Below are 18,921 nucleotides of genomic sequence, written 5' to 3' on the forward strand. Positions count from 1 at the left end.
TTGAACCTCCTTATGATTCATCACCCCCAAACTCAATCCCATCCTTCCCTTTGTGGTATGGTACCTTGCAGTATAATTTCAGAGAGATCCATACACTTGAACACAAGTTATTGTCTGGAAACTAGAAAAATTCTTGTTTTTTGGCCCCTTTTTGGCCCCAAATTCCTAAACGTTTAGGGCAATTACCCCCAAACTCAAACCCAGCTTTCCCTTTGTGATATGAAACCTTGTAGTACAATTTTATAAAGATCCATACACTTACACACAAGTTATTGTCCTGAAACTAGAAAAATGCTTGTTTTTTGCCCCTTTTTGGCCCCTAATTCCTAAAATATTGAGGCAATTACCCCCAAAATCCATCCCAGCCTTACCTTTGTGGTATGGTAACTTGCAGTACAATTTCAGAGAGATCCATACACTTGAACACAAGTTATGTCTGGAAACTAGAAAAAAGCTTATTTTTGGCCCCTTTTTGGCCCCTTATTCCTAAACGTTTTGGGTAATTACCCCCAAACTCAATTCCAGCTTTCCCTTTGTGATATGGAACCTTGTAGTACAATTTCAGAAAGATCCATACACTTACACACAAGTTATTGTCATGAAACTAGAAAAATGCTTGTTTTTTGGCCCCTAATTCCTAAAATTTTGAGGCAATTACCCCCAAAATCAATCCCAGCATTCCCTTTGTGATATGGAACCTTGTGGTACAATGTCAGAGAGATCCATACACTAACACACAAGTTATGTCTGGAAGTTACAAAAATGCTTATTTTTGGCCCCTAATTCCTTAACTGCATGATGGTACCATAACCCCCAAAATCAATCCCAATCTTCTTTTTGTGGCATTGAACCTTATGGTAAAATTTCATAGAGATCCATTCACTTAAACAAAAGTAAGAGTGCGAAAACCAATGTGTCTTCGGACGACGACGACGACAACGTCATACCAATATACGACCGCAAAATTTTTTGCGGCCGTATAAAAATGGTAATTGCAGACGTGGAACTGTTTTGTCTTCAAAACCGACGTGCACATTGCAGCATCCCTTGTTCGTGATGGCTGCCTAGAGTGGTTCCACCAAAAATGTGTCGGACTAAAACATGCACCAAAAAGCACATACTGGATGGGCAGTAGTTGCTTATATAATCTGTATGCAATATTGTATCATTGGATTGTTACCAAATAAAAGTTTTTCAAGTTGTATTTTAATATATTACATACATATGGGACAATTACTATATATATTACTTTTCCCAGCATATATTGAAATGCATCATGATTCACGTAACAATAACAATGTAAACGTACCACAAATATTATTGTTACATTCGTAATTAATCGGTTCCTAACCCAACCTAGTATTCCGACAATTACTGTGGATTCATTAATATTCGTTGGATACTAATTTTCGTGGGTTTCGTGGGTACAGGGGAACCACGAATTCAAATGTTCAATGAATAACATATTTTGAATAGGCTTTGAATACAGAGATTGGAAAAAACTACAAAATCAAATATCCACGAATATGCAAGTTTTCAGCAATCCACGAAAATTGATACCCACAAAAATAAATGAATCCACAGTAGTATCCAACATGACAATAACTTTTCTGTTATTGAACATTACATTTTCAACATAATCTTAGCCAGTGCCTTTTAAATATTTCCATGGTTTTTTCATGACTTTGAGAAATATATATTTTCTTTAATATTTACTTTATAAATATCTGAATGAGTTTATATTTTACTTTATAAATATCTGAATGAGTTTATCAAGCTTTAATCAATACCATAAATATGTAACATTTTTATATGTTAGGTCAAGCGTGTTATCTGATTGTATCAGGTTTACATACATCTGTATTTTCACACATAGCCATTTGATACAGTTAGAGATCATCAGAGATTATATTAATTAGGAGTTATATTTAGATTTCTTTGTTTGACTAGTGAGCCCTAATGATTTGCATATGGTGCCCTAGTAAATTTATGTAAGGAGCACGGAACACTAGGAGTCCGGATCACCGGAGTACCCGGATTACCTGATCACCCGGATTTCCGGAGCACAGATTACACTGAGCTCGGTTGCCCTAGTAGTCTATATTTGTATATGTGCTTGTAGGAGTCATATAAAAGAAAGAAAAAGCGTGAGATAGGGGGGAGAGAGAATTTATAGTGAGGAGAGGACAGTTGTGTTTATTTAGTAGAGGAGAGCCGTATTGTTGAGCCTGAAGTTAGATGTACATTGTGTTATACTTGTAACTTTGTTATAGTCTTATGATTTTAATAATACAGTATTGAACTTTTATTCGACTTCGTGTTTATGTTCACTTGCAAGACTTCGTTCAGACTACACCAGGATCCATTTATTTATTTATGTGACCAGGATTCCCTTAATCACGCTACCAGTAGATTTCAAGGGTAACCCTGTTAAAGAGTATACTTGGCATTTGTCGTCCGTGTACGAGTGAAACTTAGACACCCAACAACACAACACAACCACAAGAATACACACTTTAGTTCAAGTACCATACTACACTTATTCGTCACAAATATTTATTATGTTTTTGGGCAAACAAAACCCAGGGAAAATTGACTCTATGGGTGAACATTTTATTAGGGCGAACCGACCCGATACCATCCTACAAGGCATGAGAAGGCAAGATCAAACAAAACATTTGTTAAGGGTGGCCTAGTCAGTTTGAATTCTTTTTTCTTTAGAAAAAAATTCCTTATGTCACACCCCACCTTACAAAAAAGTCATAAGTTACAAAAATCTCAATGACACCTTTACATTTGGGTGTAATATGGAATTTTCCTTTTTTCTTAAGTTTTATCAATGCCTCCTGTATGAATTTATTTTTACCACTTTTTTATTTTGGGTTGACCATTCTAAAACAGGAACACGTCAAATTTCTTCCTTGTTTTCGCTCTTTAAAAATATATGCCATTTACCTTTGAGTTCAACTGAAAATGACGTGTATGAAATCTTTGTACATAAACATATGTACACACTGATTAAAGAACTCCTGCCATTTCAAAAATATGTCCACAATCATCCAGTAAGAAATTGTTGAATGATACCCAGTCGAATCGAAAGTGAAAGTGGAAAACCCCGCGGGAAAGGACTCAAATCTTCGTCTTTTAAACGCTTGAAACGGTGAACAAACTATAAGCTTATTAATAAGCTTGTCTAACTGAATTTGGGAATTACTCTATTTTGTTTGTTTTCGCATTCTAAAGACTTGATTTTAAATTCATAATTTATAAAATAATGTTTATAAAGTTAACCAGCTATTACGTAAGGCTTCAAAACTTCAAATTTTTATTTTCTAGGTTGATAAACACACTTGTTATAGCTGAGACTACTGTGTTATAGTAGTCTCAGGTTATAGTAATGCTCAGGGAAAACATATGGAAATCCCGCAAAGTCAGCTTTTCTATTACCCGATATTCATTTATAAATGGACAATATTAGTTAAGTTTTAAAGGGGTTCACCTCATTAAAAAAAAAAGTATATATATATAAATACAAAATTGGGACTCCCAAAGGAGAAAACAGAGAGAAAGGTTCTGGATGCATCAGCTACGTACTCTTGAACCTGATGGACTTAATGAGAGAGATGAAAAACAGTTCTACCCAAAACCAAAGGAATAAATCCTGAACTTCGTTCTATTTAACTAAAACAACTATTTGTTTTGATTTAAGAATTGCTATGTACAATAAGCCGCAAAAATATTTTTCTAGACATTTAACATTGAGCTGCAAAAATTTCTTTACAGCCTCTAACTTTTACCTGGTTGGCTGCACGCGCCTGATGAAGCTAATTTGTTTAGTGAAATATTGCGTGAATAATACAAAATATAACAACTAATTTTATAACACTCATTAGTGTGTTAAAGTTACATTCTTAGGCATATATTCCATCTTTTCCACAAGTTTATTGTTTTCTGTTTTAAATTAATAAGTAAGATCCATTTTGTTACATCTAGTGATCCGTTTATTTGGCAATCGCCAATGGCAGTCAGCAGGGTTTAAGAACATCCGTTGTTCGGCTTGCTAGTCAAATGCGTTTTATTAAAATATACTTTTTCACTTTTTTGGTCTTTTGGAAAATGTTGTTTGTGCTGTATTTAGACCCCTCTACCAAGACATTTGTTTTGCATGCACACATATAAAAATTGCAGTTTTTATCCAACGCAATCATAGGTTTGAACATTGTTTTCAATTTAGACTTGTATATATATATACATAGCATTCTGAAAATTAATTTATACAGAATAACAAACAAACCTACCAGGAAGTTCTTCAAAAAATTTACAAAAAAAAGGAAAACAATTTCCAACATATCATACATCATTTATACAATGTCTTTAAAAACTCTATAAAACTTACTATTACTATTTAACTATGACTATACTTACAATTTCTATTAATTGTGCAATACAGCTCTGAATTTGGATTCTGATTAAATATTTGACATCCTTTTTATTTATTTCATGTATCAGAATTATATATTATGTATTGATTTATTTGAATAAATATTGTTTAAACTAAATATTTGACATAGCATAGTTTCTGACACAGAATGATTGTAGTCTTACCACATCTTCTTATATCTAATTAAGAACTTAAATAATTGAAATTGGACATTTACCTATTATGGTCCAATATCCAAAATCTAACTACATGGTTAGAATCAGCATATCAAAGAACCCCAAGAATTCAATTTTTGATAAAATCAAACAACAAGAGGCTGTCAGAGTGACAGCAAACCGGATTTTCCTGCAGAGGTCGAACCCTGAACAGTTGAGCAAGTATGGACACTACATTTAAGCTTAAAACAGCTCTGAATTTGGATTGTGATTGAATATTTGACACAGCATAGGTTTGTGACACAAAATGAATGTGGTCAAAGAACTGAAATATTTGAAATTCGACATTTACCTATTATGGTCCAATATCCAAAATCTAAGTACATATTAGAATCAGCATATCAAAGAAACCCAAGAATTCAATTTTTGATGAAATCAGACAAAAGTTTAATTTAGGACTCTTTGGACCTCAATGTGGACCAATTTGATAAAGGAGTCTACAATGAAAAATCTCTTAATACATAGTTAGATTCAGCATTTCAAAGAACCCCATAAATTCAATTTTCGTTGACTCAAACAAAGTTTAATTTTGGACCCTGATTTGGACCAACTTGAAAGCTGGGCCCAAAAATCTAATATTTAAATACAGGTTTAGATTCAGCATTTGAAAGAACCCTATATATATTTAAATTATGTTGAAATGAAACACAGGTTAATTTTATCCATAATATTTTCTGTGCAAAGGGAAATAACTCAAACTGAATAAATTTTTTCTAAAATAAGATATGATGCAATTTTCAAATTATAATCAATAATATAATAACAACAACCAGTGATGACTAAGTTCTCTAAAATAAGATATGATTGAATAACACTCAAACATTGTAAGAATCAGTATATCAAAGAACCAAAGAATTCAATTTTTGATAAAATTAAACAAAAGTTTAATTTAGGACCCTTTGGACCTCAATGTGGTATTATCTTATTAATAATGAAAAGAAATACAGGTTTAGAGTAAGCATTTCAAAGAACCCTATATTTATTCAATTTATGTTGAAATCAAACACAGTTTAATTTTGGACCCCGATTTGGACCAACTTGAAAACTGGGCCCAAAATCAGAAATCTAAATATATGTTTATTAATAAACAATACATGTATAAGCTTAATTTTTAAAGGAGTTCACTTCATAAAAAATCAAAGTGCTGGAAAGCACCTGTGGAAAGTTTGCAACGGTAGATGTGTAATATTTCAAATAGGTTGTAAATGTGTAGATTGGGTGTTTAACTTTTTTTCCGACTTTAAAAAAAAATTACTTAATACAAGAAATAATTATAACATGATTCTGTTACGAAGTCCCCCAAACAAGGCTCCCATAATTAGTCATTCCCAGGAAGGGGGTGGGAGTGACCCCAGGGGATTCACCTTTTATTTCATTTGATTTGTTTTATTGTCCTGTACAAGAATATATATGGTTTCGGGGTGGGGATCTTGACCGTCTAAAAGTTCTCAAAACAGGATGGGGTTAGGGTGACACCAAGGGACTCCCCCTATATTTCATTTGATTTGTTTTATTGTCCCATACAAGAATATGTATGGTTTAGGGGTGGGGATCCCGACCGTTTACAAGTTTTCCAAAAGAAGGGGGGTGGGGTGACCCCTGTGGAATTTCTCTATATTTCATTTGATTTGTTTTATTGTCCCATACAAGAATATATGGTTTATGGGTGGTGATCTCGACCGTTTACAAGTTCTTAAACAGGAAGGGGTGGGAGTGACCCCAGGGGACTCGCCTTTTATTTCATTTGATTTGTTTTATTGTCCCTTACAAGAATATATATGGTTTCGGGGTGGGGATCTTGACAGTTTACAAGATCTCAAAACAGGATGGGGTGGGGGTGACACCCAGGGACTCCTCCTATATTTAATTTGATTTGTTTTATTGTCCCATACAAGAATATATATGGTTTAGGGGTGGGGATCATGACCGTTTACAAGTTTTCAAAATGAAGGGGGGTGGGGTGACCCCTGTGGACTTCCTCTATATTTCATTTGATTTGTTTTATTGTCCTATACAAGAATATATATGGTTTATGGGTGGGGATCTCGACTGTTTACAAGTTCTTAAACAGGAAGGGGGTGGGAGTGACCCCAGGGGACTCGCCTTTTATTTCATTTGATTTGTTTTATTGTCCCGTACAAAAAATATATATGGTTTCGGGGTAGGGATCTTGACCATTTACAAGTTCTCAAAACAGGATGGGGTAGGGGTGACACCCAGGGACTTCCCCTATATTTCATTTGACTTTTTTTATTGTCCCATACAAGAATATATATGGTTTAGGGATGGGGATCTCAACCGTTTACAAGTTCTCAAAACAGGATGGGGCGGGGTGACACCAAGGGACTCCCTCTATATTTCATTTGATTTGTTTTATTGTCCCATACAAGAATATATATGGTTTCAGGGTGGGGATCTTGACCGTTAACAAGTTTTCAAAAAGAAGGGGGGTGGGAGTTACCCTCATGGACTTCCCCTAAATTTCATTTGATTTGTTTTATTGTCCCATACAAGAATATATATGGTTTTGGGGTGGGGATCTTGACCGTTAACAAGTTATCAAAAAGAAGGGGGGTTGGGGTTCCCTCATGGACTTCCCCTATATTTCATTTGATTTGTTTTATTTCCCATACAAGAATATATATGGTTTAGGGGTGGGGATCTCGACCGTTTAGGAGTTCTTAAACAGGAAGGGGTGGGGTTGACCTCAGGAGACTCACCTTTTATTTCATTTGATTTGTTTCATTGTCCCATACAAGAATATATATGGTTTCGGGGTGGCGATCTTGACCGTTTACAAGTTTGCAAAAAGAAGGGGGGTGGGGGTGACCTCTCTGGACTTCCCCTATATATCATTTGATTTGTTTTATTGTCCCATACAAGAATATATATGGTTTAGGGGTGGGGATCTCGACCGTTTACAAGTTCTCATACAGAAGGGGTTGAGGGTGACCCCAGGGGACTCGCCTTTTATTTCATTTGATTTGTTTTATTGTCCCATGCAAGAATATATATGGTGTAGGGGTGATGATCTCGACCGTTTACAAGATAAAAGCACATTCTCAAATTGAAGGGGGGTGGGGGTAAGAATATACATGATTTAGGGAGACTTAATTATCTACAAAATGTCTAATAATGAACAGTAAATTCCAAACTTCATTTATACAGTCCTTCTAGTAAATTTCAAACTTTATATATACAGTCCTACAGATCTTATCAGGAAACAGAAAATTTTCAAATAAATCTGTCACTCCAATGATTATCATATGCTAAGATATTTCCCAGATCTAATTAATAATGAAAATAAATCATTATCATATGCTAAAATATTTCTAATATCTAATTGAACAGAACTATGGTTGTTTAACGTAGTACTCTAACATAACTAATAATGTAATAATCTTCAAAATGTCTAATGATATAGCTTATAATCATTACCACTTAGGAAATAGATAATTTTCAAATAAATCTGTCACTCCAATTTTTATTCTGAGATAAGACAAATCATAACATGATAACAAGAGTAAAATATTTAAAAATTCTACTTTTGGATATTAAAAATGGCGATAACTCACAAAGGAGATATACTAAAATCTTGAAAATTGAACTAGACTTTCATTAAGTCCCAGGAAACAACATATTTAAATTTGAAAAAAATTTGTTAAAGCATTTTCATGTTATTGTGCTGACACTGTTTGGCAGCCGCCCGTAGATCCGCCTAGACGCCCGCCTTACATCACCATTTTAATAACCGATAATTCCTTCGAAAAATTTTGGGCCCTTTGGACCTCAATGTGGACCAATTTGATAAAGGGGCCCAAAATCCAAATTCTTAATACACGGTTAGATTCAGCACATTAAAGAACCCCATATTTAATTTTTGTTAAAATCAAAATTAGTTTAATTATGGACCTAGATTTGACCAACTTGAAAACTGGGCCCAAAAATCAAAAATCTAAGTACATGTTTAGATTCAGCATATCAAAGAACCCATTGAATTCTATTTCAGTTAAAATCAAACTAAGTTTAATCTTGAATCCTTTGGACCTTAATGTGGACCAATTTGAAAACCGGTCCCAAAATCAAAAATCTAAATCAGTATATCAGAGAACCCATGAATTCTATTTTTTTCTTAAATCAAGCGAAGTTAAATTTTGGACCCTTTGGACCTCAATGTGGACCAATTTAAAAATGGGGACCAAAATCTAAATACACGGTTACATTCAGCATATCTAAAAACCCCAAGATTTCATGACTTTGAATTAAACATTGAAATTGGTCAAGAAATAAGCAATTTATACAAAGTATCAGAAAAGTATTGTTTTTGGTTCTTTTTTCCTAAATAATTAGGGCCATAACCCCCAAAATCAATCCCAACCTTCCTTCTTGGGTATGGAACCTTGTGGCACAATTTCATAGAGATCCATAGACTGTTACACAAGTTATTGTCCTGAAATAAGAAAATTGATTGTTTTTGGCCCCTAATTTCTAAACATTTACCACAATAACCCCCAAAATCAATCCCAACCTTACTTTTGTGGTATGGCACCTTGTGTTACAATTTCAGAGAGATACATACACTTAATCTCAAGTTATTGTCTGGAAACCAAATGTCTTCAGATGACGACGATGATGACAACATCATAATTTTATACGAACGCAAAAATTTTGCGGTCGTATAAAAAACTATGTCATGAGGCACTAGGTTAGATATGGATCGTGGCCGACCAAAAAAACTACCGGTACTAGAAATAGAATAAGCTCCCTATGTAAAATTTAATTTTCAAGCGTCACTGTTACATGCTTTTATTGTTAATGTCACTGATGAGATGTCTTTTGCCATCTCTTTGTGTCACTCGTCTGTCGTCGTCATCGTTCATTAACTTAAACAAAACAAAAAATTTTTTTTAACCAAACTTGGCCACACTAATCCTTTGGGTATCTAGTTTAAAATATGTCTGATGAATCTGCTGGCCACCCAAAAAATAGAACATTGGAGTAAAATGCAAATATTGTCCTTTATTTTGGAAACCATTATATAAAGAGAAAAACTGACAGGGCAAAAATGTTCAAAATATCAAGATTTACATATTACTGTCTATTTCAACAAAAATTGTCAGACTTCTAGCTAGGAGTCGTTTGCCTTATTTAGTGCTGGTTTTTACTAATGTTTGTTGTTGCCAATTATCTTGAAAACTATGATAGATAGAGTCAAATTTTAAAGTTAAGATATGACCAGCAACACAAGATCTACAAATAATTCAACATAACAAAAATTGTCAAACAACGAAGAATTAAGTTATTGCCCTTGAATGATTTTTTTTACCCCTTTTTCACATTTTAGTGAAAGTATAATAGATAAATAAAACCTTTTAAACAGCACGACAATGTAATGTCATTTATGACACTAAAATTGTTTTAAACAGTTTTTCAAGCTTTGCAATACATTTGTACAATAAAAGGTTTATTGGATGAATATTGGTGAATATTATCCCTCAAACAATATGTATTGCACTTGTAAGCTAGCGCAATAATAATGAATATCTACTATGGATAATATTCATGCAATTAAATTTTGTACCTATATTACAATAATAATTACTACAATTATAGGAAATGTTTCATACAAATAGTTATCAAAATTAAAAATGCAATTTTTTAGTTATATGAAACCTATCCAGTTGAAATTTTTTGCAATAATAAAAACAAAATTTCTGAATTCACAGCTGTAGACTTGATCATTCTTCTTAGTGCATACTGTATATATAATGGTAATTTCCAAAGTTCTTATATATTGATAAGTGTGATCATTTGGTGTCAGACCACCATTTCAAATCCCCTATATAATCAATCAAATTTTTCAATTTTCACAGCTTTCTAAATATTTCACCTTAAGTTTAACTTCATAGAAACCAGGTATAATCTGAATTTTACATGTATCACCTTTCTATATGCCAATTTTCAACCAAATTGTTTAAAGTCTTGCAATGAAATACCACCCTTCAGAACTCAACTGCAACTACAAATAACCCCTGGTTTTCTGGAAATCTTATACAAGTATAATATGGAGTGCCTTAATCCTCAATTTTTAATGCAAAATCATGGACAAATAAATTTGTATCAAAATGGTCTACATATATTTCTCTTTCTAATCAAAAGTTTCATTTCTGCAAATTTGTTAGTTAGTTTAAGTAAATAATGACATCAAAAGCACTTTTTTGTCAGGGAAGGGCATCTTTTACATATGTTCTAAATTGAAGTAGGTGAATAGGTAGTCTGAAACCTTTTCATGATGATACTGATTACCTTGGAATTGTGATTTGAAAATTATTTTGAAGTTTAATAATTTCTTAAATTCTGCACTTGATTTCATTAAAACTTTTTTTTCTAAATATCTAGTCAAAAAAAGATGAAAATGATGCTTAATTTAATTTATGGTTTTCCTCTCATAAAAAAGATTTAATTGCAGATTTTTTTCTCTCACATTTTTTGTGCATGTAATATAATACACTTGCTGTTCTTAAGTTTTTATGGTTTCAAATTGTTCTAAAGCCTCCTTCATCTTCTTTGTATTTCCTAATGATCTCCAGATATCAGCAAGAACAGTAAATGAAGAGGGTGTGGCCATGTTATTACAGACGGATTCAAATTGTTCAATATACTCTTGAAAATATTCTGTCTGTCCTTGTTTCACATAACATGTGAACAGATTTTGTAAAATTAAGAATAAACTTGATGACATCCCAGTTATAAAAGCTTGCATAAGATAATCAATGTTTTTCTCCTTTGACTGTGCAACCATTGGATTCTGTAATACTTCTGCCATTATTGCATCAGGATCATTAAAAATTTTAGAAATCATTTTGACAAGTCCCCTCAAATAATGTCCTGCCAGACCATATTCCCCTTCTTGCATTAAATATGTACACAGTATTAAAACAAATCCAAAATCTCGCAATTGCTTGTAATCGTATTCATAACGATAACTTTGTAAAATCCATTTTGGGACAGATACAGCATCAAGGTCACCTGGAGGACAATCATCCATGAGATCACTGATTTTTTTGAAAGGATTGGTTCTTGTAAATGATGCCAAAGTATTTTTCTTCTTAAAGAGATCCACAAAGAAACACAGCCACCAAACCTGAAACATTTTCATCCCATCGGTAGTTTCCTTGATGAACATTTCTAATGACATATTTTCATAGGGATTATAAACATCATCACTACATCGTGGAAGGTCTTGCAACATTCTATATCCAGTGGTAACTGCAGTAACTGCTTGGCGGAATTTTTGATGGGCAAGAGAGGTGACTGTTATTTGAGCATAAGCAGGAATGAATGTATTTAGAACTGAATCATGAATATTGCTTAAATCCGAGAGGTGATTTAAATCTTCAATAATTTGATCGGTGATATATGTGGTCATTAAACCATGACCCTCTGCCATCAGAATAACTGACATGATGGGAAATTCACGCACAACATTTACTTTTTCTATCAAATGATAAAGAATTGTACCATTTAAATGTGAAATAATGTTGTTTTCAGGAATGAAGTAATGGGGAATTTTCTTTTCCTTCAAACTTGACAGTAAGGTTTCTGTCATATAAAGCATGCATGCTGACGGACAAGTCTCCCATTGCTGGCAAGGTATAACTTCTAATGTGTATAGGAAGATGGTTTTGAGAACAAAGGTAGATAACTCTATTCTTCGACCTGTATGAAAGTCTATTAAAAGTTTGAACACATGAAAGCAGTATTTCTGTTCTTTTGATATGTTACCTTTGAGAAGAAATGTTTCAGGGAATGAGAAATCAAACATCCATTCAATATCAGGGTTTTTACTGAACGGATGGTATTTTGGCGTGAGAAGACAAGGAGCTTTCAGGGTCTCCTCAAGCAAAGATGTGTCTGGCCAACCGCTGGGCCTTTTCCTTAAAACCCACTCACTTGCTTCTTTTGGCCATTTGGGACATTTAGCATAATAATAAATCATGCAAGCCTCTTTCTGAAAAATAAGAAATGGGTCTTTGAAGCGTATGGTTCTTTTGATTTTCAATGTTCCATTTGCATTCATTCCAGAATGAAAGGATGTATTTGATAAGAAGTATGTTCCGTTTACTTCCTTGTAGAAAATCTGTGGATTGTGTTTTGGTGATCTAACATGAGTAAATCCAGGACTAGTATTTTCAGAGTCTATAATAGCAACTTTACTCTTCGATTTATAAGAGTCATCTTTGAATACCAAATTCGGCTTTCCAATTTGTTTAAATAGATTTGGAAGATTAGATACTTTTACTGCATTTAAGCTTTCATTCCCCATTCCACGTTCATTCTGAAGACTTGATGTATATACATTCACAGAAAGTCCTTCTTCACAACTACCTGCTATTTCCCATTTTTTCTGACAACTAATTGGTACTATACAAGTTTTTCCCCCATAAAATCTATATGGTGTGTAAATATTAATCTTTGGTAGCACATTCTCTATAATGAAATTCATATGAAAAATTGGAACACGACTGTATGTATCGATGTACTGAGAGCTGCAATCTGGAAAAGACAGTAAAAATATAATGCTTATTGATATTTTAGTCTTAGAAATATGATTTTTTTAGTAGTTGTTATTGGCTTTGAATTAACTTTCAGTAACTAGTACAGTCGGATCTGTGTCTTCAGTGTTTTTGTCTGTCGATATTGTGCTTTGTATTGATCTGATGAGTTAAGACCTTTTTAACTGAATTCTACAGTTTGTTCTTATGTTATGTTGTTACACAACTGTCCCAGGTTAGAAGGGGGGTTTGGAGCCTGCAAAAATGTTTAACCCTGCCATATTCTGTAAGTGTTTGTCCCAAGTCAGGAGCCTATCATTCAGTGGTTGTCATTTGTTGCTGTATATCATATTTGTTTGTCTTCAAGTGAAGCTTCTTTTGAACTGATACAAGATATATTTCTAAATGCACTTTTTAAAACCGCTGAGCATCCCATTTCAACTGTTCGTCCATGATTACAATGCAATTTGCAACTGAAGTATATAACTATTGCTCCTTGTTATAATAGCTCCTCTGGATCTAAAATGGCCGTCTCTCACCTACTGCTGCCACTTACTACTGAAGTCCACTTTCAAAAATGAATGTAGTTTTCATATACATTTCTCCCTTGATGTAAATATGTCCTTGCTTAGCACCACAATAGCACTTGGTTAAAACCTGGCTGAGGGTGCAATGTATTTTTAAAATGGTAAAGTCTTTTGTAAAGGTGGAGATTCAAGTGAAAATGGGTAGTACCTGGGTGTGTTTGATTTAAAAAAATGTAGCTTTAAAAACAGTTACAAATTTGTGCAAAGTATTTTAGACTGAAGATATAAAATTTACTGTGATCTGACAAATAATGACATACTTATTAGTTTACTTGGTCTGCATGGCAATGTCAACTCTTCTTCTGAAGACGACTCTTCCAAAGAAATACTCTGTTCTTCTAAAGCATTGCTATGGGACTGACTAGAATCTGATAATTGCTTCCTTCTCGCATCTGTTAATAATTACAAATCAATACATAATTACAGGTATGAAGTACATAGTAATTATACAGTATAATGTCTTTGGGCTAAATGTAATGCTATGTCAACAGATAGAGTGAATTATAAAAGTATTTCGATGGCTTTTAGAAATCCTATTAATAAAAAGAAAAACTTGTGTAACAGAATTATGACAAAATTTAGAGAATGTAATTTATTTTTATACACTAATTTAGATAATATCTTGCATAAAAATGTTATAACACAGTTAGAAGATTTTTTATTTGAAAATTATAAGGTAAATTGGCATAATAGAATATATGTCACAAAATGTTGGAAAAAAATTACGGACTTAATAAAGATATTATTGAAACAGAGATGTATTTGAGGAAGAACATTTCAGAAGTGCATTTGCTAAATTTAGGTGTGGCGTCGCCCCTTTGCAAATAGAAACAGGTCGCTATGAAAACAAAACTGTAAATGAAAGAGTCTGCTTTTTATGTAATGATAAAATTGAAGATGAGAAACATGTTCTAATTAGACTGTCTTTTATATGCAGATTTGCTTGAAAGTTTATTTTACGAAGTTAAAAGAAGTAATTGTGATTTTAATATTTTATCTGATGATAAGTTTATATGTCTTTTTAAAAGTACTGATTGTTATAATGTGGTCACCAAGACCTGCTTTAATATCTAAGTAGAAGTAATAGTTTTTTATATGCTTGATTGATAGTTATGTTTTTACAGAACTGAAATATTTTATAGACATGATAAATATAGATTCTACCACTGCATCGAGTGTGATACGATATTTATCTACTCGAGACAGTTAAATTTTCAAATTTAAAACGCGAGGCTAACCGAGCGTTTTTAATATTTAAAATTTAACTGTCGAGAGTGGATAAATATCGTATTACACAAGATTTGGTGGTGGAATCTGTTTCTCGACGTCATAATGGGATTTTAACCAATGAAGAACTGAGATCAAACGAACCACACGTTGATTAAATTTTTTTATACAATGGGTGCAGAAAGGGATAAATTGACGAAGAATTAGAGAAAGGTAGTTATATGTTTTTCAGAACAGATATGTTTCATAGACATGATAAATATATAGTTATAATCTATTGGAATTTCTATAGTATCTCATTATTCTTAATAGAATAGCACTTGTATTGTAACTTATGAAATTACTGTTTTATACAATGAATTATATGTATTACAAGAGGTGAGGCTTTAATAAAATATTGAATCTGAATCTGAATCTGAATCTGTCTAAATCTATCCCTGAGATCTGACATAAATCAATCTAGTATACTCGATTTGGATATTTCAGTTTGACACAGGGAACTCATTAGATAAATAAGTGATATTTTTTTGCCTCACGTACGAAATATGTAGTAGGATTCCTACTAGATGATAGTAGGAATCTGCCTAGAATGATCGTGGAATCTAAGGTTCTTGCTACTTCTTAGGCGTACTAGGAAAATTTTAAGTTTTTACAGTTAGATTTTTCATTTTCCTACTACAAATTCCTGCTTTTAGGGTGAACAGTATTAATTTATTCCTACCAGAAAAATTTTCTACCAGGAATATTTCTAATTGTAGTAGCATTATTATCTGAACTGGTATTGATTTGAATAAATTATCTTAAACTGGATTCCAGTTTGATATTAACATTTATTTTGCTGTAATATAAGCAACGAAGTTTCAGGTCACATTCAAAATTTGGTAGGCTAAAGATTGTTGGGAAATATTGAAATGTAAGCAGAAATCATGTAGACTGAAGGTACATGTAATTAGTATACATTTAAAGTTGATTTTTTTTCTAAACTTGCCTGATTTAATTAGTAATTACTGTATATGTACTTTTTTTCACGAGTACTTATTTTCACGATTTTGTTGTTGTCGACGAATTCGCGTGTATTTAATTTCGCGGTATTTAAAAAAATACCAGAACATAAACTACAGACTTAAAATTCATAAAATTCTCATTAATTAGGTCTTCATTTATTTAACAATAGAAACAAAATAAACAAAGATACTATTCAATCATAAAATCAGTCCTGTGTTTTGATAAATGTTCAATAACTTGATTAAGTCGTTAATTACTTAATATAGCTGTCATATTTAGCTTGGGATACTTTTTTTTCAACTTTTGTCCTTTTATTCTTAATTAAATTTCTGTAAAAATAACTGGTGTTGTTTTTAAAGTTTCACGGTTCAATTGAGGTTTTCTGAAGCCAACAAGGTGAACATGCATATACAGTTGTAAATTCCAACGATATTTAGTCAATGGTTTTTATATGCATGAAATCTGCATTCGAATTCGCATGTATTTATTTTCGCGAAAATATACCTACCGCGAAATTCGTGAAAATAAATACACCACGAAAATTAGTACATATACAGTAATTCAAAGTTCAATCATATTTTGAATGTAGAAGTTCATCTAGGCAACATGTTTGCAGATCTACATTTATAACAAGTAATTTTGTTGCAGCTTCTCCATCAAATTTAACAGTCAAATGTTGCACTAAGAAGTTAATTATTTCATGTATTTCCTTTGTTCTTAGTTGTTGAGATTCAAACTTAGGATTGACCCAGTTGTGTATTTGTGTATGCACTTAAGTATTTGTTTATTTTTAGATTCCTCCTAGAAAATAACCTTTTCTAGTAGGAATTATGAAAAATTCCTACCAGGTTTTCTGGTAGGAATGTTATTTTCCTGCCAAGTTGTTCCTGCTAATTTGAAAATTCCAGGTAGGAATCACAATATTCCTACTAAAAATTCCTGCTAATTTAAATTTTTTGGCTATTTTCCAGGCGGATTCCTACTACATTCTGGCTAGAATATGAACACTTTCCTAGTAGGAATTCTAACATAATTCCTATTCATATAAAATTCTCTGATAGAGTCCTGAATATGTTTAATTGTCATTTTTCCATATTTGCTGATTTTATCCTTTAGTACTTTTATCTGTGTTGTCATAGTGTGCTATATTTTATTGTCTGTTATGTAAACTGTTTTATCCTGTTTAAGTGTGTAAGTATGCTAAGTATAATGAATTGTATCTGACACCTGACTATCATCATCCAGAGAAACAGGTACATCATGAATAACATTTGACCTGACCTTATTTAACCAGCTTTGTATGTAAGTCTCTGCCCTCATATCCAACATTTGACCTGACCTTATTTAACCAGCTTTGTATATAAGTATCTGCCTTCAATATCCAACATTTGACCTGACCTTAAACCAGCTTTTGTATGTCCCTCATATCCAACTAAAACTGAGATATGTGTTAATAAACAAAATCCTCAAAGTCACAAATAATTAGTTCATAGCAATTTGATAATATTTTAATTATTCCTGTTAACTTTAAGAATTCCCCAATGAACTCAGGATATGTGAAATTAAGCATTTAGTGCTCATATCAACAAATTTTTAACATAATGTATAGCTTGCCAGCAGTATATATCCAAGTTTGATTGAAACATAATTCATAAGTGAAATAAAACTTTTATTACTTGATATTCATAACTAATTTGTCCTTGGGGAATCTTCTCAGCTAAAAATTAAAATTTTGCTCCATGCTGAAACCAAAACGATTGTTTCATGGGGGCTAGGAAGGTAGCCTTGTAGTGTTAATGTTGAATTGGTGGTTGTTCTAGGCGGAATATTTCATACAGGCTGGTGTTAATTTTAAGTTTTGAGACATTGATTTTTCATTGACTGCTTCTTACTGTGAGTATCTTTCCCCAACTCGTTTACCTTGCCCTGTGTCTGTAGTGATGTTTTAGATTTCAATGAACATAATATCTGTATAACTGCTAAATCATCAAGTCAGGGATTTTGTAACCACAAAATAGTTAAACATTTTTTTTTCAATGCTTTCATAGCTATAAAGATATTGAAAGTTTGGCTGTACCTGAAGAAAACCTTCTATATCCTGATTTTTACAGTGATGTTTCTCAAAGAGCATGCAAAGTAACATAAGATCTATGTAAACTTATACTGGTTATCGATTTAGCATTATTTAGTTTCATTAGTTTTATCAGGCTACTGGCATTGATTTGAGTAGGATTGCTTGGTCAGATTTAAAAAAAAAAAAGTAATTTCCAATTTTTTTTTCTTTTAAATGACCAAAATGAAGAAAAACAAATCAAAAGTTTGTCTTTAGAACACAATATCTTATTATTGTTTTGTTGCCATAAGTTGGGATATGTTATGCCAACACTAACATAAAAACACTGATCTCGATTTTATTTTAAACAAAAATATACTTTATTGACAGACTGGGATTTAATATAAAAACATATTTTTTTCCCCTTTATCCTTGTTTGTTTTGAAGGAGGGTTTAGAGCAGGATAATCAGTCTGTTGTATTGTGCAAAGGTAGAAATTACAGGATTTCTATGGATCATTTTATATATAATTGTTCAAATTATTGGAATTTATTACCTCAATATGAACAATATTGAACAAATTTTTTTCAATATACAACATTATTATTTTTTTTATAAATTTATAAAGAATTATCTATATTTTAACCTTTGTAAAATGTAAAATGAATATGCACAAATTAATAAGAGTATTGTGCACAACTGTAAAATGAATTAATCCCCCAAATAATTGAAAATGTTAATTGCTCCCATAAGGAACATGTACCAAGTTTCACAAACTACCTTATACCAAAACTTTTAAAATCTATTATATGTTCATGTTCAGTGAACCGTGTACCGG

General features: G+C 32.4%; 2 protein-coding genes across 8 annotated transcripts in view; both read right to left on the bottom strand.

Annotated features, from left to right (window-relative positions):
• The window catches only part of LOC127700513 (uncharacterized), a 235,518-nt gene that overhangs the window by 127,173 nt on the left and 89,424 nt on the right, over window positions 1-18,921 (bottom strand). For all 6 annotated transcript variants that reach the window (XM_052204029.1, XM_052204036.1, XM_052204033.1 and 3 more), the window contains 2 exons: window positions 14,059-14,190; window positions 852-13,212 (listed from right to left, as the gene is read on the bottom strand). In XM_052204029.1, the coding sequence (XP_052059989.1) occupies window positions 11,177-13,212; window positions 14,059-14,190 (2,168 nt within the window). In that variant the 3' untranslated portion in view covers window positions 852-11,176. The remainder of the gene's footprint in view (window positions 1-851; window positions 13,213-14,058; window positions 14,191-18,921) is intronic.
• LOC127700515 (uncharacterized) overlaps window positions 1-18,921 on the bottom strand; it is a 115,680-nt gene that overhangs the window by 46,104 nt on the left and 50,655 nt on the right. Inside the window, exon 1 of one of the 2 annotated variants that reach the window (XM_052204038.1) lies at window positions 2,956-3,099. The exons of the other annotated variant lie outside the window; for it this stretch is intronic. The gene's annotated coding sequence lies outside the window, so the exon portion shown is untranslated. Of the gene's footprint in view, window positions 1-2,955; window positions 3,100-18,921 lie in introns of those variants that run through there. 2 annotated transcript variants of the gene reach the window in all.

This window comes from Mytilus californianus, unplaced genomic scaffold (assembly GCF_021869535.1).
Source record: "Mytilus californianus isolate M0D057914Y unplaced genomic scaffold, xbMytCali1.0.p SCAF_5, whole genome shotgun sequence".
NCBI lineage: Eukaryota > Metazoa > Mollusca > Bivalvia > Mytilida > Mytilidae > Mytilus > Mytilus californianus.